This window comes from Peromyscus californicus, unplaced genomic scaffold (genome assembly GCF_007827085.1).
Source record: "Peromyscus californicus insignis strain IS unplaced genomic scaffold, ASM782708v3 Scaffold_9__1_contigs__length_137607984, whole genome shotgun sequence".
In the NCBI taxonomy this organism is placed as follows: Eukaryota; Metazoa; Chordata; class Mammalia; order Rodentia; family Cricetidae; genus Peromyscus; species Peromyscus californicus.
Window position 1 is genome coordinate 72,298,858 of NW_026294617.1, and position 26,214 is coordinate 72,325,071.

Below are 26,214 nucleotides of genomic sequence, written 5' to 3' on the forward strand. Positions count from 1 at the left end.
CAGCATGCAGTTAGATCGAGGCAAAGTAGGCATGTGCTCCAGGAACCCAACATGCAGAAAAGTACATCTGACCTCACCCTGGGGACCAGAGTCCATGGCACCCCCCCAAACACACACACACACACACACACACACACACACACACACACACACACACACACAGTCTTTTCTCTTCACTCTTCCTCTTTTACCCTTCTTGCTATTCTGTCACCTGTCCTAGTCTGCTCAAAAGTCACGAAGACCTGGGTTCAAATCTCAGCTCAATCACAAATGACCCTTGTGAAGTCCTTGGCAAGTCTTCTCTATTCTGAGCAACAATGGATTCATGATTGTGAATAATCACACTTGCCTGCAGAGGCTATGGTGTGGGTTTCCAAAAACCACAATCCTGATTTTTCCGACAAGGCCTGGCAAGGGGCTCAGCACACAGTAGGTAGTCAATAAATGCCAGCCCCCTTTCACCTAGCTGTTTCTCCTCAAGACTACAGCCACCGATCCACTGCTCCCTCCCTCAGTGCCCTCCTCGTGCCAGGACACTCTGCCAGCCACTCCTTTCCCCTGCCTGCTGACGGGCCAGGTGCTCCCTCCCTCTCCCTCCTCCTCCCTCCCCTGGGCCCTGCTCCCTGCCCTCCTGGGCAGCCAGGGCAGCAAGGACGGCACCAAGGGAGCTACCCCATGGACAGGGCCCCACAGAGACACCACCGACCATCTCGGGGTAAGAGGCCCTAGAGCCCTGCAGGCAGGTGGAGGAGACCTCCAGGAGGCCCAGAGGAGAGGAGGGATGGGAAGAGACTGGGAAAGAATTGGAGAGGCTTGGCAGAGGAGAGCAGAAGGGTAGGACAGGACAAGTCTTCATATAAAAGTAGGGCAAGCAGGAAGAAGGGCTGAGGTAACTGCAGGAGACTTGGGAAGACAGAGGAGTCAAGAAGGAAGAGCCAGGTTGGAGGGGGCAGGAAGGAGAAGCTGTGTTAGGGAGGCTAGATCCAGAGAAAGGATGGGAATGTGGCTGGCTCCCAGGCATGAGCAGGCCTCTCCCTGCCACAGGACCCTGGGCAGTAGTGACTCAAAGGGCAGCCCTCTCCACCTCCCCGTTCATTCACCACTGGAGTACCCCGTCTGCCGTCATGGGGGGGGGGGGGGGGTTGGGAGGGGCGTGGGGAAGGCCCAACTGCACCCTTCCAGCTGCTCCAGCCCAGCAGTGCCACACTTTCCTCCAACCTGTTCCAGGAGCTTTATCTCTGCAGAGTGGGAGGCACCTGTGGAGCACAGGAAGGAACAGCGTGAACAGTCCTTGGCTCCACCAACCATGTGAGGAGGGAGCCCCTCAGATCAGGACACCCCCCCCACACACACACACACACCATGCTTGTCAGCTGGGAACCTAGGGAGAGTGAGTGACAGAACTACCAGCTTCCAGGGCCACCTAGAGAAAGGTCCCTGGGGCCAACAAGGGGAGTGCCTCCATGCAGGACTGCTCAGAACTGCAAAAGCTGGAGGCTTGACAGGATGCCACGTCAGGGAGGAAACTGAGTCGGACCAGACAGGATTAGCAGGGAGGTGGGCATGGCATGAAGCCACACCCTCTCTGGGCAGACCTTCCCCTCCCCAACCCCGGGGAGCCAGACCACTAGGCCCCACTGGCCATCATGGCAATGAAATGCGGGAAGTCCGGGGGCAGGGTGCATCTCCTGGCAGAGGGACATGTGTCAGTCTCGGTCCGCAGGAGGCAAAAAGTAACAGAACTGAGTCAAAGGTTAGGGACATTGCAGGCAGGGCTAACGGGCTTTCTGGGACAAAACAACTGGCCCTGGGCACTGTGTGGATTTAGGAAATGGGATAGAGGTCTGGCAAGAAAGCCTCTTTTGCCAAGGGCTCCCTCTCTAGGTGTTCCCCAAATAATGAGAGCATGCATGAACAACCCTGTAAGCATGCAGTAGCCAAGACTACCCGCCTCAGCAGCTGCTTCCTTGGACAGCAGAGTGTTTCTACAAACCTCTATGGACCACCCTGGGCCACCTACTGCCTGATCTCCACCCAGACCTAGGCCCAGAGCAGAATAGCCAGGAAAAGGGTTCTCTCCTCTGCAGGCGTGGGGGCCAGTGAAGCCCGCAGAGGTAGCTAGAGAGGGTCTGTCCACAGCTCTCTCCCCCTTGTCTTCCTCTTCCACCACCCATCCCCACACGCCTGCAACTCCCTCGCGCTTCCTGGCACAGATAAGCAGCCGAAAGATTGCATTCCCACAGGAATTTAACTCTGGGTGCAGAATATCTGTGTACTTCAAATGCACCAGATACCAGAGGGTTCTGGGTGTCCCCAGAATAGCAAGCTGAACAAGACAGATAGTAGCTCTGCCTCAAGACAGGCTTGCAATCCACAAGGGACCATGGCACACACCTAGGGCAGCTGGCTGTTACGTCAAGTGCCAGGAAACAACGCATGGTGCTGACTGAACAAACCCCAGGGCAGGGGAGAGGGCATGGGCGGCTGTTCCAGAGGAAGAGAGACGTCTGAGACGAAGGGGTGGGAGGAAGGCAGAGTGGCATGGGGAAGTCCTGGAGGCAGAGAGGAGCTGGGCACTTTCAGGACCTGGAAGAGAGCCAGTGTGGCCAAAGGGCAAAGAGATGGGCACTGCTGAGGGGGCCCAGCTTCGTCTCAGAGGCCAGGCAGTGCTAAGAAAAAAGTGGGGTAGGGTGGGAGCCAGTAACTGGGGAAGTCTGGGCCCCGGCCGCCCCCCACCACCACCATGTCTTCAACTGTTGACTGGCCCCTTCCTTCTCTTCTCTTTACAGAGCTGTTGGCTGCAAAGAAGACTCATACTTGTGAGTAGGGGTTTGGGCCAAGAAGGTGGTACTGGGGATAGAGAAACAGTTCAGTTCAGGAGGCATGAGTACAAGAAAGGCCCAGGACTGGACACAAGTGGAACAGGCAGGCCGAGATCACAAGGCCCAAGAGATGAGGTCCAAAGGAAAAGACCTACAGTCCAAGACAGTGAGGGACAAAAAAAAAAAAGAAAAAAAAATGGAGCCCAAAGAGTGTCAAGTAACAAGCAGTGTAAAGAAAAGGGGAACTGTGGAAAGAGGTGGGCGGGGTGCTGGACAGAGGCTCAGGCTGCCAGGGCTGGAGCAGAGAGGAGGTTTAAGGCCACCCCAGCCTCGGAACTCAGCAGCCACAATGGGAGGCCTAGGAGCGTGCCCAAGGCTTTGTGGTGGCAGAGCCAGGTTTGGTGTGTTCATCTCTGTGGTTAACACGTTCTGAGGTGTGAGCAAGCCTGGATCGAGGCTCTGCAGAACTAGAGAGCAGGAAGCCTGGTCTCTGTAAGAAAGAATGGACAGGGACTTTGTTTCTTGGGGTCCTGAAATCCTGAGACTAAAGTATGTAAGGAGGAGACTAGGGTTCCAGAAAGACTTCCCAATGGACACTTGCAAGTAAGCATCTTCTCTCAGGCCATTGTAACACCCCCAATCCAGCCACAGAGAGACAGGCTATTCCCCGACAAAGTGTGTCCGTCCACTCCACCAAAGTCCTGCCCGGCAGGCTGGGAGCACCTTGGAAAAAAAGACTTACACAAGCGTGGTCATCAAGTTGATGATGACCGTCTCATCAGAGGAGGTAACCTCCACACCTCGATAACATACTCTTGGTCCACCCTTTCCTCCCAGTGCCAAAGCCATCTGCAGCCTTTGTGTCCCAGCATCCCTCCTCCCTGAGTTTGGGGCTAGCTAGGATACTCTGTCCTCCTGGGGAGTTGGGGCTGCTTGGCTCAGCACAATCCTGATCAGCTTCATGTGCCACTAGCCACAGGGCCCCACGGAAATGTTGAGCAGGGCCCCCGGGGAGGAAAGCGAGTCAGAATGACGAAGACAAGCTGGGGGAGGAGACCAGGGACCACATTGGGGGGGAAAAAGGGACTTTTGGAGCAGTGGGAACTGGGAAGGACCAAGCCTCCAGCCATGCCTCCTGCCCTTTTAGTCCCCACTATGAATGTCCTCATGAGGGTCCAGGCTGGCCACCCTCACCAATCCAATGCGCAACTTCCAAGCCAGCAGAGAGAGGCTTGTACTGGTTGAAGAGCTGAGGGTTCCAGCAAGATCGAAGACCTCTCAAGGGGGTTGACCCAAATGTTGAGATCCTCTCCCTGACCCCAGGCCAAGGAAATATAAACTGCTCCCCAAGTGAAATACCTCAAGAAAGGCGTCCAAGATGAGAAACTCAGGGGCCACACCCAGACCAAGAGGGAGTCAGTCTAGTGACTAGGGTCAGAAAAGGAACCTCCAACGCTGAGGCACCCCCACAGAGCAGACTGGAAAATGAAGGGACCCATCAGTAAGAAACCTCACACCAACAAAACCTACAGAGAAACTCGAGTCCCAGGAGACAGGCCAGCCTGAGACACACTCAAAGGCAAACTTGAACCAGATAAAACCCCCATGTCCCTCAAGTGGACCTGAGGTCACTCTGCCTGTCCACTCGACCATTCTCGACCAGTGTGACCTTGAGCAGGTTACTTAACCTCTCTGTGTCTCCCCTTACTTGTCTTTGAAATGGTAGCTATCACATCAAGTATTTTGTGGGGATTACATAATCCACACAGAACTGAGTCATTCATTCCCCGCACTGAGTTAAGCACTATGGTTAAGAGGACAAGGGTGGTGGTGCTCACTAGCTGTGTTCCAGTCCAGCAGTCTTGTTCCTAAAGGCCTTTCTGAAGGACCAACCAACCCGTCCTACAGAGTCTTGGGTACTTGCCTAATGATACTACCACTGTCATTTCCTCAGCCCAGGGTAGCATCATGTGCGGAGGAGCAGTGTGGGTGTGGTGAGGGTCAGTCGTCTCCTGATTACACCACCCTGGGTATGGCTATTGACAGTCCACAGGGTTTCAGTGCCACATGACACCACCCGAGGCAGATATTCTGTGACTTACCTCTGGGACATCCCTACCCCTGGTGTGTCACCTGGAAGAGGGCCCTGGGGTGCTCAGGAAGAGGGGATTTCGAGCCCAGCCTGTGCCCATGAGCTCCACGAAGCTCCCCAGCTAGAACTGCCCTGGCGAGTGGAAACAGCTTTTACCACGGCTGTGGCTGTGGTTTTGGAATTTTCCAACGCCCCCTGTGATTGGCTGCCCCGCCCCTCACACACTGCCCCAGACCCAGATTGGCCACGTGGGGTGCCTGTCATCATACACAGTGCACCTCTGGGGGCTGGGGGGCTGTCACTTGGCCACCTGTGTGGTGCAGAGCTTAACCGCCCCCCCTGCCCAGAAACACTGGGGGAGAGCTTTGTGCAGATCTGCGGGCTGAGGCGCCGCTAAGAGGGCTTCACCCCACCTCCACTGCCAGCTGTGCGCTGTCCTGGGCTACCCTACTGAGGAGGACAGGGAGCCAAGACCGACAAGCCTAGGCTCAGTCATGAGAAGTAAGTGAATGGGCCACCTGGGGAAGCCTGGGTCCTACTGAATAGGAGGGGTGTCTTGGAAACAGTGCCTCCTTGGCAGGGTGTGTCCCAGCCAAGGTTGAGATCTGCTGGGAGATGGGTGGAGTCCCCAGGGAGTTTCTCTCCCAGAGGCAGCTTCATTGGCAGCAGTGGTAAACAAATGGTTGAGGAGTTCCTGCCATAAGTTCTAGGAAGACTGAGCATACCCATGGTGTCCAGCATGGACAACAAAAGATTCACAAAAGAGACCAAGACCAAGGGAGGGGAGTGAATCACTCAAGAGCTCACAGCTGGGGCCTGGGAGCTGGTGGAGGTTGGTAGTCATCAGGACTCAACTTACCTTCCTAGCTCCCCGGGAAGAGTTTCTCTTTGTGCCTCCAAACACAGGTGCTGCTGTGCCCTGAAGCAGGAGTCACAGTAAACTGAGGTTAGAAGGCAGTGGGGGTCAGAAATCACCGTTTAGGCCTCAGAACCTCCAATCTGCCTGACCAGCCCCCCCCCACACACACACACACACACACTGGGTCACGGTGGGAATGCTCTGTGTGTGTGTGTATGTGTGTGTGTGTGTGTGTGTGTGTGTGTGTGTGTGTGTGTATGTGTGTGTTTACGTATGCACTTACATGTGCCTCCAGGTGCAGTTGCCCATCTGAGGCAAATAGAGATGGGAGCAGAAAGCCCTTGGCCTCACTCCATTCCCTGTTTGGAACCATGGGCTGACAGCTGCTGGGCAGATGTCTGGGGCCCATTTGTCTTCCAGCTGAGCAATGTGGGCAAATCAGACCACCCTCCATGTTCATGTAAGGGAAGCCAGAAGGCTTCTCAAAGTCCAGGGCGAATGAGGAAAAGGGAAGCCTGTAACCCTGAGGCCTGTAACCTGAGGCCTGAGGCAGCCCCAGCTTCAGCCTGGGGTCTTTCCACAAGCCACAGAAAGGAGGCCATTCTGGGTCCTGGAAAGACCCACGGACTGAAAGTCTAGTGAGCAGGTTCCAGCAGCAGGTCACCTGAGGCAAGCCACCGGGCTCTGGGCTCCGGCCACAAAACAAAAGCGTTGACTTTCACAACGAAACCGAGCATGGAGAGTCTCCCAGTTCTAAGAACCCTGGACCAAGAGAGACCCCTTGTCCCCAAATGAGGTACCCCCAAGGGTGAAAGAGAATCTACCCGCCCCCCTCCCCATAACATACAAGGAAAGCAGGTCAAGTTGGTATCACCACTTGCATGCATGGGGCAGGACCCCAGCCAGGTCAGGGGCTGGAGCCTTGGTGGGACGGGCGGACTGGGAGAAGAGCCAAAGGTCCTGATGATGGGAGTAGGAGCTGCAGACTCTTCCCTGGACGTCACAGAGACAGCTCCAAACCACCAGTCAGCCCTGGGATGTCATGTTTCTGCATACTTCATGCCCAAGCAGGGGCAGAAGTTCCCAACAGTGGCTGAGGGAGACACTTGGGCAACTCTGCATTACACACACACACACACACACACACACACACACACACACACAAGCTTTCTGACCCTATTGAGTGCCAGTTGCCACCAGCTTGGGACCATGCCACACCAAAGAGCAAGGCCAGAGAAACAAGGAACAGAAGGAACCTAGGAAATAAGTGATGGATTAAAGGTTACAGAGTGACTGATGTCCAGACGGAGGAATACCAGGATTGCCATAGAGTAAGATGCCCAGAGACCACTGGCCACAGGTTCTAAGGCACAGACACGAGGGAGATGGTAAAGAAACTGGAGGGTGTCTCATAACTAAACAGACCCACTGCCGCCGCCACCAGCCAGGGGTGAATAGCCCAGCCAGCTTACTATTAGGAGCTGGTCAATGTGGACTGAGTAGTCAGGATGTCTAAGAGTGGGAGGTCACATGTCTGTCATCTTCCTTGAATCCAGCCATGATAATGCAGAGCAGTGGACCATAAAGAACTCCAAATCCCCAGCATCGTGTGTGTGTGTGTGTGTGTGTGTGTGTGTGTGTGTGTGAATTACAAGTGCCATAGAGTTCATGTGGCAGGCATAGGATAGTTTTTGGTAGCTGATTCCTTCCCCTAGAGTTCTGGGGATCGAATTCATGTCGTCAGACTTTTGTAGCTAACGATTTTGCCCACCGAGCCATCCCATGGCCCTATTTGGCTTTGTTTGTTTATTTGCTTGTTTGTGACCAAGGCTCATATAGCTCAGGCTGGACTTGAACTCACCATACAGCTGAGGATGACCTTGAACTTCTGCCCTGCCTACCCCTGCTTCCCAAATGCTAGGATTATAGGAGTGCACCCCCATGAGCCTTGCTCCCTGTGGGCCTGCCTGTATCACCCCTACAGCCTTCTCATTTCCTTTCTCCTCCTTTCCAGCCGAAACCCCACCTGCCTCAGGCTCAGGGTACTAGAATGGGACAAGCTTCCATCTGTCCCATCACAATGAAAATGTGTATTGATAACTGCTATCCCTAAACAGGGGCTCACTCACCCCTCCCCTGCTCTGTGCTGCTGACTCAAAGCAACAGGGACAGGGACTTTCCCCCCAAGATGAGTGCTCTCTAAGGAAGACAACCTGGGGTCTCACTCCTGTCCCCATGAGTATTTCCTGAGGTCTAATTTCCGCTCCTGGTAGTGCGACAACATAGCCTCTTCCCTGAGACTCCGAGAGACTCAAAGAGTAGAGATCTCTATTTGGGAGCGGGACAGTAATAAAGCGGAGCCTCAGTGCTACAGCCAGGTGTTTCTGGGTCTGCTGGCCTCCCAGGGGCAGCAGAGGTGCCCAGGGGAAGAGCCACTGCCCTGGAGGCAGGGGAAGCTGCTGAGTGTGGTTCCCACTCCTCAGAGCTTCCTCCTGGTGATTCATCCCCTCCCCCAAACACCGCTTGTTTTCTTTGAGTTCTTGTCTTTCCTCTCCTTTCCCCTGTCCCAGACTGTGGGGGTGGCGGGGGCAGTAAGAGGGGGTTTCGTGTGGCTGGCTTGCTTTCATGGCTTTGCAAAACCCGTCTCTCCCTCGCCCACCTGAGTTTTAGCGTCACCAGTTTTTCAGTTCTGGGATCAGGTATGTCAGTAGAAAATTCTCATGAGGGCTTGCCTGGGCTGGGGGCATGCCCACCAGGTAGATCAGTGGTTCCTGGCCCTGTGGTGGCAACCACCACCTTGGTTTCCAGCAGAAACTAGAGGAACTGAGAGCTAAGAAAGGAGTGAGGCTGATGACAGGCTGTGGTACACAGGGGACCGCCGACTGGAGCTGTGTGGTCTCAGTGGAGAGAGAAGGGGCCTAAGCTAAGGGGTGCATTCCTCTTTCTCATCCAGCCATTCATTCATTTCTGCAAAGAAAGGCCTAAGAAGGGACAGCCTAGTCCATACCCTAAAGGAGCTGCGGACTTCCAGAGGGGCGGTGGGCAGGAGCTCTGCTGGAGTGTGCAAGTTTTCTGACTTCCGCTCTAGAGAAGCAGATAAAGGGTGCAGGGGCCAGCCAGAACCACTGAGGAAAGCTGGGCCTGGGGCATGGTCTCCATCCATCCATCCATCCATCCATCCATCCATCCATCCATCCATTCGTCCAACTATCCTCTCCCTATCCTATATCTATCTATCTATCTATCTATCTATCTATCTATCTATCTATCTATCTATCCATCTATCCTCTACCTCTCTAGCTGTCCTCTGTCTACCTCTCTAGCTGTCCTCTGTCTACCTCTCTAGCTGTCCTCTGTCTACCTCTCTAGCTGTCCTCTGTCTACCTCTCTAGCTATCCTCTGTCTACCTCTCTAGCTATCCTCTGTCTACCTCTCTAGCTATCCTCTGTCTACCTCTCTAGCTATCCTCTGTCTACCTCTCTAGCTGTCCTCTGTCTACCTCTCTAGCTGTCCTCTGTCTACCTCTCTAGCTGTCCTCTGTCTACCTCTCTAGCTGTCCTCTGTCTACCTCTCTAGCTGTCCTCTGTCTACCTCTCTAGCTGTCCTCTGTCTACCTCTCTAGCTGTCCTCTGTCTACCTCTCTAGCTGTCCTCTGTCTACCTCTCTAGCTGTCTTTGTACTAGGCTTGAGTCCTGGCTTGTTCCTCACCTAACTCACTATCCTCTCATTTCACACTTGTTCACCTTGCAGCCCATGACCTTAGTCCATCCCACTCTCTTTGGTATACTTAGGCATCTCATCCTCCACAGGGGATACAGCTTAATGATTGAGGACTCTGTCTCCAGTTACCCAGACCCAGATGCAAACTCCTTGATTGCCTTTTTTTTTTTCTGGCTGTATAAGCTTGGTCTAGTCACTTACGAGGCCTCAGTTTTTTTGAACTGTAAAATGGGGACAATATTAGTGGAGCCTACTTTACAGGATTGTTGTGGTCATTAAAAGTGTATGTGAAGAATCCCAAGGACAACGTGGTGGCTCCAAAGCTATAGGACCTTGCTGTGCAATCTCGGCAACTGGAGTTCAGTCTCTGGAACCCCAGTGAAGGTGAAAGGAGAGAACTGACTCCACAGAGTTCTCCTCTGACCACCCCGTGCGACTTGTGGCATGTGTGCCCACATGTAGAGATAGCACGCACACTTGCAGTATAACAATCCATGAATAATTTTTAAAAGCTGCGTGTGATGGTTCCCATCGACAATCCCAGCACTCAGGAGGCCGAAACAGGAAGATCTTGCATTCCAGGCCAGCCTGAGCATACAGTGAGACCCTGCTTAGAAGGGAGAGAGGGGGCAGTGAGATGGCTCAGGGGATAAAGGCGCCTGCTGCCAAGTTTGATACCCTGAGTTCAATCCCCAGGCCCCACATGGTAAAAGGAGATCACCGAGCCCTGTAAAGCCGTCCTCCGACCTCCACACATCCACTGTGGCATGTAGCACATGTGCATGTACAATCAGCAAATAAATGTAATAATAATTAAAAAAAAAAGAGGCTGAGGAAATAGATTAGTTCATAAAGTGCTTGTTTTACATTCGTGAGACCTTAGGTACTGTCCCCAGCACCACACACACACACACACACACACACAGTGTAAAGCCTGGCATACACTAAGAATTCAGGTAGTGTTTACAGCTTTCGTTATTATTCCTCCTTACTCAGTATCGGTTGGAAAGAAGGAGAGAGGAACAGAAGAGAGAACTCTAGCATGCCTCTGCCCAGACCATTCCTTCCCTGCAACTGGGGCTTCTGGAGTGAGAACCCCCTGAGCTGCAGCCCCTCTCTGTTCCCACCACTTCCTCTCTGTGGCTAGGCACCTGGCCAGGACCCAGGGCCCAGCTCTGGATAAAGTCAAAAAGCACTATCAATGAATCTTGCAGCTGTGAGCAGGGTGAGAGTAGAGGAGGTGGGAGGCAGAGGTGCTTGCCTCTACCTTATTTCTCCTAGTGGGAGGTTCTAAGATGCTCCCCCCGGGAGCTTCCCAGGGCTGAAGCATCATAGTTATGGTTTTCACATTACGTTAGTAGGGAAGGTGCAGGGATAAACTGGGGGAGCTGGCCTGTATAAGGAATGGGCTTGGGAAGAGATCACCAAACCAACCTTGACCCCTTGGGAGGAGGAGCAGCCTGGCACAAAAGTGACCAGAGGGACTAAAATCTTACTATTCCAAGTATAGTCTCCAGGCAAAGAGGCAACCATCCTGGAGCTCATTAAAGTATAGGTTCTCCCAAGCCCCGCTGTGGGCTGCTTAAACAAAGACCTGCTTTTGTTTTGTTTTGTGGTACTGGGCCATGGCACTCAGAACATTGTGAATACTGGGCAAGCCCTCCACTGCTGAGCTCCATCAGCAGCTCCAGCTCCTATATTTCAACAAGACCTCCAGCTTGCTCCATCATCACTGGCCTGCACCAGGCATTTTCACTTTTGTGAGAATGGAAATCGGAGGGCTTTGTTGTCGTTTTTTTGAAACAGGGCCTCAAACTCTACCCCAGGCTAGCCTGCAACTCATGGCAACCCTCCTGCCCCACCTTTCTGACAGCTGAGGTTGCCCCGCTGGAAGGTGTTCTTTCTCATGACCTTCGGGAGAAAGGCGCAATGAGAGAGCAGCAGGCAAGACACAAAAATCCTAAGAAAGCATGTCAGCAGTGTTTGGCTGCTGTGGGAGCCATGGGGCAGGAGCTGGGCTAGGGGCTCCTGACCTTTGATTGGCTCCAGTTCCTGGCACCGTTGGGCCCTGAGATGGTAAGTTCCTGGCAGACTAGGCTCCCAGGCAACAGTTTGAGTAATCCTGTGATTACTCAGCTCCCCCTCCCCAAACTGGGTTCAGGGACTGGCTCACCCTGTGAGTCTTAAAGGCTGGCTGTGGACGGTGTTTCTCAGCTCCTCTCACCAACTCCCTACCAGCCCTTCCCTCCTTTCTTCCCCAGATCACATATATACACACACGTGAACACGCGCACACACACACACACACACACACACACACACACACACACACACACACACGTACTTCTTTGATGTTTAAGTGTCTGGGGTGGATGGTACTAAAAGGAGTGCAGGTGTAGGGAAGCAGTACTAGAGAAAGTCAAGAGGCCTGGTTAAGGGGAGGGCCGGGCACAGCGGGGGCTTCCCTCTATTCCTGTTCTCTCTACTGCTTTAACTGACTCTTTTCCCCAGTCCCGAACCTCTTAGTCTTCTACTCATTTGGCTAGAGAGTCTAACACGGAGAGCTCCGATTCTGTGTGTCTGTCTCGTTGTGGACCACTGCCCTGGACGGATGATGGGAATTTAGAGGGGAGGCTGGGCTGGTAGCTGGGGTCCAGGGCTCCCACAGCCCCCAAATCTCACCGTCCTTGACCGGCCAAATCTCTTAAGACAGGCAGGGTCTTAGTCACACTGCAGTAAGGTTCCTGGGCTAGGACCGACCGTGGGTCAAGTATGGGACAGGGAGGTGTGACTGGGGTCATCCGTGCGGTCAGTGTACACACGCACACGGATGTGGCTCTTGGAGAAGGGAAGAGGTAGGGAGGCCTGTGGTTGCCTGCTGGGCCAGGGCCTGAGTTCCCACTGTGGCTTGGCCTAATCTCCCTACCACTTGCTTTTCTGGGTGACCTATGTTGGTTTCCCCCCTCTCTGGTCTTAGGGCCACCAGAGAGAGATATACCACAGTAGAGAGAAAAGAAGGTGTTAGGTAGGAGCGAGGCCCGTGGGCCAGCGTGCTCCGGCCTGCCTGCCATGCCCATGGATTCGCTTTATCTCAGACAGCAACAACCTGTAATGATCTGATCCTCCACGGTGCCCCCCAGAACTACTGTGTGACCTGCACCACAGGCAACTCTACTTTCACCCTCCTTCGCTGCCAAGAGAACTGAGGCTGAGAGTGTTGTGACTGGAAGTGTGCGTGCCCCCACACTTTCCATCCCTCTTCCAGGCACCCAGGTCCCCTCTTGTTCTCTCTTCCCTCCAAAGCTTGTAACTTACAGGAAACAATCTGAAAAGCACACTTGCCGTCTGGTGGCCACAGCTTACCGTGCAGTTGGCGGGTGGCAAGTATGTCTGGGGGTGGGACAAAGAACTGAGTTTTGGTTGAAGGATTTCAGACACTCATGTGGCCAGTCCCTTTAAGAGACAGCTACTTAATCTGACCCAGTTCTAGGCTAGCTTGAGAAGATCATGGTTTACGGATGATGGGATATTTGGGAAGTGGTGGACACATCACGGTCTACCTCTCTCCCTGGAATCAGCAGGCCTATGTGTGGTTTTGTTTTCTGAAACATGTTTTGCATAGTTCAGGCTAGCCAAGAACTCACTATGTAGCCAAGGGTAGTCTAGAACTCCTGATCCTCTGGCTTCCACCTCTTAAGTGCTGGAATTTTAGGGATGTGCAGCCCCACCCAGCTAGCAGGCTCACATGAGACCAGGCACCAGGCCCAGGCTGGAAGTGAGCTCACAGAGGTGTGAATTTGCTGTCCATGAGACACACTGTCCCTAGTGTGGGAAACATGTCCCAGACGAGAAGGGGCTTCACTCTAGACCATTTTTGTGGCCTGTTCCGGCTCTAGCCTTTCCATTTGGAGAAAACCAGAGGTCAATGATGGTGAGAAGAGGCACCCCACCACCACCACCCACCGAATCCTTAGCTGCTGGAAACATCTAGAGTGGTTGGGATTCCAAGCTTTACCCAGCTGCTGTACCTTCTCTCTCCATCCCCCAAAGAACTGCAGATTGAGTTTGGGCTTCATGCATGATGCTCCACCGTAGAGCTGAGTCCCCAGCCCTCTAGCTCTTTTGTTTTGTCTGGTTGGTTTGTTTGTTGATTGATTGATTGATTGATTGATTGATTGATTGGTTTTTTCAAGACAGGGTTTCTCTGTGTAGTTTTGGTGCCTGTCCTGGAACTCCCTCTGTAGACTAGGCTGGCCTCGGACTCATAGAGATCCGCCTGCCTCTGCTTCCTGAGTGCTGGGATTAAAGGTGCATGCCACCACACCCAGCTCATCTAGCTCCCTTTCAAGGAAGGACTAGAGAAAGCCTCTTGGTGACCCTTGAAATGCTGCAGAAAACTGTAGGGACTGACAGGGATAATCAGAGCAAAGGAAAGCAACCTGGGAGCAGCCGCAGCCGCAGCAGAGGGTGACCAGGCAGGACTGAGAGTGAATTCAGTGCGAGTGAAAACTTGGTTCTTTGTTTTGGTTTGGTTTTTGGTTTTTGTTTGTTTTTGGTTTTTCAAGACAGGGTTTCTATGTGTAGCCCTGGCTGTCCTAGAACTCACTCTGTAGAGCAGGCTGGCCTCAAACTCAGAGATCTGCCTGCCTCTGCCTCCTGAGTACTGGGATTAAAAGTGTGCACCACCACCACCTGGCAAAAAACTTGGGTTTTAGTGACCAGTAAGGAAGATCTACCTAACAAATATATACAAGTGTGCTGGTACAGTTTACCGTAAATCCGCAGGCCACATATACTTTCCTTTCCTTATTTTTTTTTCTTGAGACAAAAAATCACTATGTAGCCCTGGCTAGCCTGGATCTTGATCTGTAGATCAGGCTGGCCTTGAACACACAGTGATCTATCTGCCTCTGTCTCCCTAGCGCTGGGATCAAAGGCATGTGCTATCATGTCCAACAAGCCACACATACTTTTCATCTGTACACACACACACACATACACACACACACACATACACATACGTATGCCTTCACACAGGTCAAGAAGCCCTGCACCTAACATGTAATGAACAGTTCAGGAGGGTGGGGCTGTAGGCCCAGCACTCAAGCAAACCAGCTGTGTGAGCCTGAGCAAGCTAGTTCTTCATCTGTGACGGGAACAGGTGGATGAGGTGGTTTTAACAGTCATGGACTGTGCTCTCACGGATGGACACAGATGCCTTTGTATATCCTCTTGCAGGCTTATACATGGAGCACTACCTCATGCTGGTTCTGGGGCCAAGAGCCTGGAAACCCTATTTGGGCTCTTGGGCAATCAGCAAAGCTGGGTTGAGCCCTTCTCCAGGCTCCATCCCTGTTTCTTCCTAGTCTCTCTGTACCCCACTATACTGGTCCCCCTCAGTTCCTGCCCCTGGGTGGCCTTCCCTCTCTTCCAAGAATGACTGACATCTCTGTCTAGTGCCCAGTGTACCTCATCTTCTTGCCATGCCCCGTACTCTGTTCATGGGAGCCAAAGCTCAGTAGGGGGGAGGGGGCACAAAGGAAGCCCCTTGGGCGGGAAGCAGGTGTTATGAAGGACTCCTCTGGCTCTCGACAGGATGGGGGCTGGGAGGGAGGGCACTGGAGATATTCAACTTGAAGGGATAAGCAGGTGGCCTCTTCACAGCTGCTTTCTGCCTCCATAAAAGCTGATACAGCTCCAGCTGCTTTGTGAACAAAAGCGCAGCCTCCTCAGACCCTTTGCTGAGAAGCATCTATCACTTCACTTCCCCTTTTCTGATGCAAGAGGGCATGTTGGAGCCCACTGGAGAAGTGGGAGAAGCACCGGACACCTGCGCCTGCACCCCAGGTTCATGGTAGTGGAATCCAGAAAAAATAGCCTAACCCCTCTTTCTCTTCCAGCACAAATCGAAGTAATCCCTTGCAAGATCTGTGGGGATAAGTCGTCTGGGATCCACTACGGGGTTATCACCTGTGAGGGGTGCAAGGTGAGTTGCAGGAACTGGTCTGCAGACGCACACTTGGTGAGGGTCATGAGCATGAGGGAGGGGGACCTTGTCTTGGTGTGGGAAAGTGGCCGCAAGGTCAATCGCAATTATGCAGCGGGGGTTGGGGGGGTTTGGCGGGGCCCCAGATGTGGGAAGTCCTGGGACCAGCGCACCTTGAGCGCGGCCCGGGCGGGATAAGCCGTCTCTGTTCCCCAGGGCTTCTTTCGCCGCAGCCAGCAGTGTCATGTGGCCTACTCCTGCACCCGTCAGCAGAACTGCCCCATCGACCGCACCAGTCGGAACCGATGCCAACACTGCCGCCTGCAGAAGTGCCTGGCTCTGGGCATGTCTCGAGACGGTGAGGGTGTGGGGACAGGTCCCCAGAGTCCCTGCACGCTCCAGGGGTATCCTGCCTCTTGCCAGTCAGAGTTGGCCTGCAGAAACCCCCTGCCAGGGGCCTCTGGCCGTTCCTCCACCCGTAGCCCTTTGCCTCATCTTTTTGAGGGTCCCCAAGGCTCTTCAGGGTCTCAACTGCAGGCTCTGCTCCTGAAAACTTTTACCAATATCCTACTTCTCTTGTCTCCTCTTCCTCTAACGAATTCTCTTCATTCTGCCTTCTCCTGGCCTCGTTCCCATCCAGTTCCCACGCTGTTACCTCCTGCCCTGTCCTTACTTGTTACCCGAGCTCAGCTCCATCTCCCTCCTGTGTAGCCATCCTCGGACACAGGATCGTGGCTGGGAACACCATCAGAGTTGGCCTGAGAATGACCCAGGAGGTGGGGGATGGAGTGTGGTGTTCCTAGGGTCTTATCCACCCTCCTTACCCACCATCCTCACCGCAGAAGGAGCCCTGGGTGGTGGGGGGGGGGGGGGCCGCATGAGGTGAGGAGGAGCCAGAAGGAACCTGTCAGCACTTTTCAGTGCTCAAAATAACAAAGCGAAAGGAAACATGCAGGGGTGCAAAGGGGCAGGCGGGGCCAAGGGCTGTGCCCCCACACCTGGGAGGGGTTGGGGGAGCGAAAAGGCAGGAAAGAGAGCAGAAGAGGATGTTCAGAAGAAGCCGCGGAGCCTGGGTTGGGCTGTGGTGAGTATCTAGGTCACCAGGGAGCTTGCAGGCCTGACCACAGGGAGACCTGTGTTCACAGCCCTTCTCTTCCTCCAGCCCTCCCAGACAGGCACGCTGACCCCAATACAGCCTGAGGCCCCCTACTCAGCCCCCACCTCAGCGCCAGTCTCAGGAGACCAGAATCCCCAGCCTAAGCTCAGTGCTTGGTTTCTGTCATGATTAGCATCTAGTTGAGGACTCAAAAGAGTTTGCTAGAGATATGGAAAGACTGGATCCTAAAGGGAACAGAACCAGGTGTGGGAGAAGCCTGGAGCCTCAGCTCCCCAAAAGAAAGTTCACAGACAGAGCTGGAGAGATCCAATTTAGGGTCAGATTTGTGTGCCTGTGGACCCTGCCCTGTACTGATTCCCGAATCTTCTTCAGCTGTTAAGTTCGGCCGAATGTCCAAGAAGCAGAGGGACAGTCTCCATGCAGAAGTGCAGAAGCAACTGCTGCAGCAACAGCAGCAGCAGCAGCAGCAGGAGGAACAAGTGGCCAAGACTCCTCCAGCAGGGGGCCATGGAGCAGATACCCTCACATACACGTTGGGGCTCCCAGATGGGCAGCTACCCCTGGGCGCCTCACCTGACCTACCTGAGGCCTCCGCTTGTCCCCCCGGCCTCCTGAAAGCCTCGGGCTCTGGGCCACCATATTCCAACAACTTGGCCAAAACAGAGGTCCAAGGAGCCTCCTGCCACCTTGAGTACAGCCCAGAGCGAGGGAAAGCCGAAGGCAGAGACAACATCTATAGCACAGCCAGCCAGCTTACTTCTGGAAGACGTGGACTTCCCTTTGAGGGATCCAGGCACCCTGAGCTTGGGGAAGCAGAACAGGGTCCAGACAGCCACTACAGTCCCAGTTTCTGCAGTGCCCCGGAGGCACCGTATGCCTCTCTGACAGACATAGGTGAGCCTCTGGGAAGGGTGATGGGTGGGAAAAACGAGGGAAGAACTTTCCCCAGCACCCCTTGTAACCAAACGTTAGTCCTAAGGAACTAGGGGGCTCTGGACAAAGGGTCAAGGGAGGAGGCAGAGCAGGGTAGACCAGGGAGAGCCTCTTTAGGAGAGTCAGGGTGGGAACTGGCTGCAATCTAGCTGTGCCTTCCTCGTCCGGCCCCAGAGTACCTGGTACAGAACGTCTGCAAGTCCTACCGAGAGACCTGCCAGCTGCGACTGGAGGACCTGCTGCGGCAGCGCACCAACCTCTTCTCCAGGGAGGAGGTGACCAGCTACCAGAGGAAGGTGAGGGCAGGAGACACGAGGGAAGGGAGGGCATCACGCCACACACACACCGGAAGAGCCCAGGGATGGCTACTTGCACAGGTAGGGGGGCAGTAGGGTATCACAGACAGGCTGGCCAACAAGGGTGTCTTGTCTATACCCTAGCAGCTAGATGAGAATGTTGCCCTAGCTCCTGCTTATCGAAATTTACCCAGCTAGCAACCTGCCTCCTCATCCATCCAGACCTTGCCACACTGCCTTTCATGCTCCATCAGTAACTGACCCTAACCAGTATCTAAGGGCCATTTATTGAATACCCTTTCTTGTCAGTCTTTGTAATAGAGGCTTTGATGAAGTATGTCCAACCTGCAGACGGTGAGCTACATGTGCCTAAAGACAGTGATAAATGTGGCCCAGTCCACAACTGTGAGGGTTTGTTTGTTTGTTTGTTTTGTTTTGTTTTTGTTTTTTCCAAGTCAGGGTTTTTCTGAGTAGCCCTGGCTGTCCTGAAACTCACTTTGTAGACCAGGCTAGTCTTGAACTTCACCGGCCTCTAGCTCCTGAGTGCTGGGACTAAAGGTATGCACCACACCTGGTTTTAAAACATGAGATTTTTTAAAACTGATTCTCAGGTGTGAACTTTGTAGATAACCATGTCATATCACCATGTCGAAGGTTAGACATATATGGGAGATCATCTTCAGCCCTCCCAACAACTGACCTCTGAGAATAGCGTTTACAATAAGGAGAGGTGCTCAGGATCACAAAGTGATAGACCCAAAGTCAAGTTCAAATCTGAGGGCTCTACTGTATCTGCTGTCCCCTTCTGTCGCCCTCTGACGATACCAGCGACTTTGACATCAGCTGGCACTTCACATTCGCATCTCTCAGTTACTGAGACCTTCTTCCTGGGGAGCAGCAAGCAACAATGTGTACATTGTTTGCAAGTGAAACCGTACCTTGTTTGGTTTCCCTTTATCCACTGCAGCAGAAAGTTTCCATTTCTACACCATGTTTCAGGAAAGACACCACCTCCTATCTGGAGTCACTCTGTAGGAGTCTGGGGAGTTCTCAGCCAACCTTTTCTTGCTCATAACAGAATCCTAGCTCCTAACATTGAATAGGCTTCATGAAAGACCAGGTTTTCAGGAAGAGGGTAGCTTGGAGTTAAGAAATTAGAAGTTTTCATCCCTTATATACCTCTCCAGGTTTCCCTATACTGAGCCTGGGGGGCGGCAGTATCAGTAAGTGGAACCCACTGACAGGAATTGGCCCTGGGTACATTTGTGCTAATAGGCTTGAGGGTTGAAACACGGAAACATAGAACCAACTCCCTGCAGTTTATGGGGGTGCAGGGACTTGGAAGAATCACAGGTTTCCTCCTCTGTCCCTGCAGTCGATGTGGGAGATGTGGGAACGCTGTGCCCACCACCTCACTGAGGCCATTCAGTATGTGGTAGAGTTTGCCAAGCGGCTCTCGGGTTTCATGGAGCTCTGCCAGAATGACCAGATCATACTACTGAAAGCAGGTGCCCTGGGATGGGCAGACCCTGGGACGGGAGGAAAGCATGGGCTGGGGATGGAAACAGAGCAAGCCTGGGAGACGAGCGAGCGAGGGGCGGCCTAAAGAAGCCAGGATCCTGGGGGAGTCAGTTCCTGGCTTGGCCTGACACTGCCCACCCATCTCTCTCCCCCTTATCTAGGAGCAATGGAAGTTGTGCTTGTCAGGATGTGCCGGGCCTACAACGCTGACAACCATACAGTCTTTTTTGAAGGCAAATATGGTGGCGTGGAGCTGTTCCGAGCCTTGGGTGAGGGGCAGGGGGAAATGAGAAGTTCCTGATGCCCATCCTCTCTAAAGCCTCTATACAGGGTTGATGGTCCCCCTGCTCTAAATGCCCAAAGGGTGGTGCCCTTGGAGACCAGCTACCATGCTTACTCTCTTCATCTCCGCTCTGGCAGGCTGCAGCGAGCTCATCAGCTCCATATTCGACTTTTCCCACTTCCTCAGTGCCTTGCGTTTTTCTGAGGATGAGATTGCCCTCTACACAGCCCTGGTTCTCATCAATGCCAGTGAGTGTGGCTGGGCCTGGGAAAGGGTACTCTAGTGGCTAGGACACAGCAGCTCTTGGGGAGCCTAGGCCTTCGGATGTGGCTAAATCTGGGAGAGGGCTTGAAATAGCAAAATGAGCGCTGCCCCACTGCTTCTGTAAAATGAAACAGATTAAAGCATCCAGAGGAACCTTAAGACAGAACAAGAGCAGCCTAACACGGGGCAGTAGGAGCAGGGAGAAGGGAGCTTGGGAGGAAATGAGCCACCTCCCCAGAAGACATTAATCTACTGGTCAGTGTTTGGCAGTGACTCCTTTGCAGCATCGTAATTGCCTGGGGAGCTCTGAGAACTGATTGAGTGCCTGGGTCCCACTTCACGTTCTGATGTAACTCATCCGGGCTGCATCCGAAATTTTAACCACCACCTCCAGATTGAGCCATTAAGGTTAAGAATGATGTCTTGGTGTGAGCTCATTTTGAGACAGAATGCCTGCAATGGCGGTAAGGCTCTGGAGATCCACTCCACTGGACTAGAGCATCTGGGCCAAGCCAGCTGAACACTAAACATCCACAGGACCTAGGAAAGTGGGCCTGCTGCTCTGGGTTTGTTAATTAGTAGTACAAGTCTTCCAATTCTGCCAACATGGCCTCAAGCCGGAAGCAAGACTTTATAGATGACTTCTGGGTATTTGAGGGAAGTAAAGGCAGAGGTAGTTTAGGAGTTGAAAGAGAGCCACAGACTACTTTAGAGGCCTTGGTGCCTACCTGGACAACATCAGGAGGTCACCTGAGTCACTCTTGTAGGAATGGGGAAGCTCTCTTCCAACATTTTACCTCCATGACAGAAATCTAGTGCCTGACATTGAATGAGCTACGTGAGAGAGCAGGTTGTGGGGTTGCTTGGAGTTGGGAGGCTAACAGTCCCCGCCCCTTTCATCACTACAGTTTCCCTAGTAGTTAGCTAGACAGGCCCAAAGTCCCATCTCTGCTGCTATCAAACCAACACACACACACACACACACACACACACACACACACACACACACACACACACTCAACTGAGAGGGCCTCTCCAAAAAAGATATATGACACCATTTTGCTGGGCAAGACTGCTGGTGTTGTTTCCGTTTCACTCTGGTCCCATCCCTTCCTTCAGACCGACCTGGGCTCCAAGAGAAAAGGAGAGTGGAGCATCTGCAGTACAATCTGGAGCTGGCCTTCCACCATCATCTCTGCAAGACTCATCGCCAAGGCCTCCTCGCCAAGGTAGGAACAGTTCATAGGCTGGAGGAGACAAGACCCACAGGCAGTTCCGGGGTCTCCAGGAGCAGCGGAGGGAGTGCTGGAGTGCTGTGTTGTTTCAGAGGGTTTGCAACAGCAGTGAGGACAGCAGGAACAACTGTTCCCATGTACAGAGAGATGGAAAGTTAGCCTGGAGTTGTAAGAGACCTCCAGGGAGCAATTCGGTTTAATATAGCCAACACTTAGCCAGCACCTGCTTATACAAAGCTCTGTGGAAAGATACAGAGATGCAGTTCTTGTCCCCACGAAGAAATGTCAATCTAGGGTAAAGAGATTTGCATACCTTCTGATATAACTCTAATATGGAGTAGAATGTGTGATATTTTAATAGTGAGATTAAAAAAGTGCTTTTGATGATAGGTCTCTTATCCTTAAGGCAGCTATAATCAAACAGGGTTAAAACCTTCCCGTAACAATAAAGTGATTTCAGTGACATGTATTAATTGATAACACAAATCTTAATCCCAGTGCTCTCTCGACAATATCCCCTGGGGCCCCTAATTGAATGTTATAAAAGCCTTTGAAAGCACACACTGGCGGTGCGTGCCTGTACTCCCAGCACTCAGGAGGAAGAAGGAAGCAAGACAAACAGGAATTCAAGGTCATCCTCAGCTATTAACAAGTTTAAGGCCAGCCTGGGCTACATGAGACCTCCCCCCCTCTAAAAATGGGGGTCACTTTTGGAAAAATTATGGTGTAGACAGGGGTTCAAAATAATTTAAGGGCCTGACGAGATGGCTCAGCGGGTAAAGACACTTGCCACAAAGCCTAGCATGGTGATCTGAGTTTGATCCCTGGGACCCACATGGTGAAAGCAAAAATCTAACTCCCGCAAGCTGACCTCTGACCTACACACACACACACACACACACACACACACACACACACACACACACACAAATTAAAAAATGTAAACATTCTTCACAACTTGAAGGTAAAGGGAGTAGAACATAAATGTTTCCTTAAAAAGGTGTGAAGCAAGATAATGAGGCCATGAAAGATAGAGGTTTCAGCAAGCATTCGTGAAGGCAGGGCAGGGATCCAGGCTTGGGGAATGAGATGAGTGGAACTCTAAAGAGGCCAACTAGTATGTAGAGGGAGGGTGGCTCATGGCACATATTCCCATGTATGTGCGTATGCCTGTAGAGGCCAGATAACCTCGGCTATCATTCCTTGGTGGTGCCATCTTTTTATATTTTTTTCATATTTTTCATTCATTCATGTCTGTTGAGAGACCCCAGAGATCTGCCTGTCAATCTCAAATGTCGAGATTTTAAGCATGAACTACCTTGCCCAGCTTTCTTTTTATCTTTTTCTTTCTTTTCTTTTTTAATTTGTGTTTGTTTGTTTGTTTGAAAACAAGGTTTTTTTTTTTTTTTTTGAATAGCCCTGGCTGCCCTGGAACTTGTTTTGTAAACCAGGCTGGCCTTGAACTCAGAAATCAGCCTGCCTCTGCCTCCCCAGTGCTGGGATAAAGGCGTGCGCCACCACACCCAGCTTTTGCCTGGTTTCCTTTATGTGGGTTCTGGAAACTGAGTTCAGGTCCTCTTGCTTGAAGGCCTGCACTTAACTGACTGAGCCGTCTCCCTGATCCTCGTGGTACTTTTTTTGTACAAGTGAGGCTAGAAGCTGGGGTAGACTGGTGAAGCAGGAGAGTAGCAGAAGGTAGGCTTGCAAACCGTTAGGGGAACAGCAGCAGCGAAGACTTCCAGTACCACAGGAAGAGTGAAGGCTTTGCTTCTAGGCAATGGGGAGCCCGTGCCATATTCAGAGCCGTCATTAGGGAATTTACTTTGTAAAGGATCCATTTGTGTAATCGTTCTCTTAGGCCCTTGTGACACACAGTCACCGTGCTGGTACTAAGCTACAGAAATTACCTCAAACAGTCTCTCCTGAGGAATGTAAACTTCAATCAACAAAAGAGGGAGGGACTAGACCTGGGAAAGCAATTGGAATGTAAATGTGCTTGGATCCACTTGGTGTGTTTTGTATCTTTTTTTTTTTTTTTTGAGACAGGGTCTCACATAGCCAGGGCTGGCCTTGAACTTGTGATCCTCCTGCATCCACCGCCCAAGTGCTAAGATCACAGGCATGTACCACCATGCCCAGAAGGATCCACTTTCAAAATACATCACACCTTCTATGACGTACCCCCAGCTCTTGGCCACAGCTAGACTATTAAACTCCTAACTCAACTTCCTACCCTCTCTTTGTCTGCCATGTCAGAGCCACACAGCACTCCCTCCGTTCCCATGCTGGCCCTTTTCAGGAGGCAAGACCATCTCCTGCCTTTTTTGTTCCCCACCCTCCTGTGGCTGCCAAAACTTCAACTCTAGAGTCTATGCTACGGTCAACGGGACCATGATGTCATCCTGCCTTCTTCCTCCCTGACCTTGCCCCACTCCTGGCTCCTGACTCGGACCACACTGTTTCTTTGCTAGCCCTTCAACATACCATGTCCGGTCCCATCTCTCTCAGGGCCTTTGTACCTGCTGCTGTCTCCTGTGGGATTCCCTCCCTGTTTCCAATTGTTTTTCTCCATGCCTTCATTCAGGAGAGGTTTTCCCTAAACAATTACCCACCAGGAGAAGGACTCCATCCCTCATCCTGCTTTAGTACTAAACACAGTTGTATACTGTGTACTAACAGGAATATGTTCTCAGAACCCAGGCAGCTTCACACTGTGGAGGCACCATAGGCTGTACTCACAAATACACACAGCTACACGGCCACCGCCCCTGTAGCCTTACGGAACCACTGTAGTTAGAGGTTCGCAATCCTCCAAAAGGTGGTGAGGCAGCATAGAGCGCATTTATGACTCCCTAGCTACCGTGTACATTTAATCAAAGTACAGTTTTTATTCACTGATGTTACATCAGAGCTCACGACCGTGCCTCATCTAGATTGGCCAAGTTTCTCAATAATTATCTTTTGAATGAATAACAGAAATTATTATGGAAACCCAGCAAACTCAAAGTACTAAAACACAAAAGGCTAATAAATTCAAGAGAGGTGGGGGAGTCACCCTGCTGCTTTTCCCTGACTGGTACTTTCCTAGGGAGCTGGGCTAAGAAAGGGAGGTGGTAAGAAGGAGGCGTTTGTAAGTCTCACTTCGTTGTACTCGCAGTTGCATAGACATGATGGTGTCTGGGTCTTTCTCCCTGCCTCTGTCCCAGGGGCTGCTGCCTCTTCCTTTGGCTGAAGGCTGACTGGACTGATCTCTATTTGCTGTGCTGGGTACCTGCTTAGAAACTGTTCAGTTCAAACAAGCAGTCGTTGAATATTTATGCCAGCATTATAATGGGACCGGAAGAGACCTAGCGAGAGAAAGACCGAGGGACCTCATCTTAGGAAATGTGGGGCAGGAAGGCAGACAAATTGGGTCCTTTTTCTACAGTGTGGCAAGTAGTACATAGAAGGAAGCCTGGAGGAAGGGCTCTAACTCAGCAAGGGATGGCGGGGATAACACCAGAAGGGAAGAATCAGTGGAGAAAAGAGAATTAGAAAAGCATTCCAGATGAGGAAACAACATGAACCAAGGCAAAGAGCTGTGGGAGTAAAGTCAGTTCAGGGGTAGGCAGAGCCACGTAGGCCACCATTCAAGTGTGCCCTTGCTAAGCCAGGCATGGTGCTGAGGGCACAGAAGTGACTTTCAGAACTGAACCCAGACCAGGTTCACCTGTCTCATATCGGTCCTCGCTTACCCTTCTGTCTCCAGACACACATACATCTCACCAGTGGGACTGACTGCTCCACAGGGGCCACGTGGGGGGAAGGCAGCAGGGAGGGCTCTCCTAGCTCAACAACAGCAAGAAGACATTTTTGCTGTGGTAGCACTGAAGGACTGACCCTCATTCCCTCCTAACCCATCCCCAGCTGCCACCCAAAGGGAAACTCCGGAGCCTGTGCAGCCAGCATGTGGAAAAGCTGCAGATCTTCCAGCATCTCCACCCCATCGTGGTCCAAGCGGCCTTCCCTCCACTCTATAAGGAACTCTTCAGCACTGATGTTGAGTCCCCTGAGGGGCCAACCAAGTGACCTGGAGGAAAGACAACTTAACTTCCTTCAGCCTGAAGGCCCGTCTCCCTGGACTCCATTCCCTCAGCATCCACCTTCCTGTGCTCTGTGGAGGGTGGTCTCCCTAGGAGTGAGCAAACACTGAGACTTGTTTTCTGCCCTCCCCCGCCCCCAGGCTTGCCTGGCAGAACAACAGTAGCAGGCGATGGAGAAAAGGCTTGCTATGGTTGATTTCCCATAAGTTCCACCCTGGCTTCTGGAAGGTGTGGGGTAGATGGGATGTAAAGGCCTGTAGGACAAACAAGTCGAACTAAAAACAAACAGACAGGGGGATAAATCTGGGTACCAGGATGAAGAGAACTCAATTCTAGGCTCCAAAGCTCACAGAAGTCCTTCAAATACCTCATTGTATTTCTCCAGCTGGGGGAGATGGATCTAGCTCAGAGACTGGTGGTGGCAAGCAGTCAGAAGCAAGAATCCAGATCCTTGAGATTTTTCTGCCTCCCTCCTTCTTAGTTCAGTAAAGAAGTTGTTGGCTACCCTGCCCTTTTTCTGGGACCTAAAATACCTGGATATGTAAAGATGAAGGGTGGGATGGAAATGAGGGGCCAGGCTAATGGTTTGGTAGGGTTTGGGTGTGGAGAGAGGGAGCAGTGGAGGCCAAGAGCATCACTGGCGGAGTTAGAACGGGAACCTCGTGGGTGCACTCTGAGTCGGCTCTGTTAGCACAGTCTAATCAGAGCCACACATCCACACACACAGAGATGGAGCACAGAGCAACTCTGCCTGCCGTGACGCAGTCCTGGAGATACTTTTCCTCTGACACAACCTCTTCCCTGCGGTCACAGCTCAGAGAAGCCTAAGGGGCTTAGGAAAGAGTTCCAATCCATACAGGATGCCAGAACACACCATCCCAGCTCCAGCTGTCTTCTGTCCCAAGAGCTATCCCTAAGAGAAGCAGAGGACTGGACGCTGACCAGCCAGAAACCTAAGGACCGGCACCCAGGAGGATGCCCTTGACCTCAGCCTCTACCCTGCC

The 26,214-nt window shown here is 52.3% G+C and overlaps 1 protein-coding gene across 2 annotated transcripts; it reads left to right on the plus strand.

Moving 5' to 3' along the window:
* Positions 1-616: 616 nt before the first annotated feature.
* Positions 617-25,714, plus strand: Rorc (RAR related orphan receptor C). 2 transcript variants are annotated; one of them, XM_052731840.1, is made up of 11 exons: positions 617-715; positions 2,790-2,819; positions 15,394-15,479; positions 15,696-15,837; positions 16,969-17,490; positions 17,704-17,825; positions 19,201-19,333; positions 19,508-19,615; positions 19,767-19,877; positions 21,013-21,122; positions 25,035-25,307. In XM_052731840.1, exons 1-11 carry the CDS (start codon positions 676-678, stop codon positions 25,194-25,196), a joined length of 1,566 nt encoding a protein of 521 aa, XP_052587800.1. In that variant the 5' UTR covers positions 617-675; the 3' UTR covers positions 25,197-25,307. The 2 variants fall into 2 exon arrangements, with proteins under 2 accessions (XP_052587800.1, XP_052587801.1); XM_052731841.1 differs by lacking the exons at positions 19,201-19,333; positions 19,508-19,615; positions 19,767-19,877 and having other exon boundaries at positions 25,035-25,714.
* The last annotated feature ends 500 nt before the right edge of the window (positions 25,715-26,214 follow it).

Bases quoted from the DNA above. Each gene is read 5' to 3' on its own strand.
- Rorc (XM_052731840.1), top strand. From the start codon at position 676: ATGGACAGGGCCCCACAGAGACACCACCGACCATCTCGGG. The intron at 15,838-16,968 runs GTGAGGGTGTGG...AATCTTCTTCAG, and splicing joins TCTGGGCATGTCTCGAGACG to CTGTTAAGTTCGGCCGAATG. The intron at 17,826-19,200 runs GTGAGGGCAGGA...CTGTCCCTGCAG, and splicing joins TGACCAGCTACCAGAGGAAG to TCGATGTGGGAGATGTGGGA.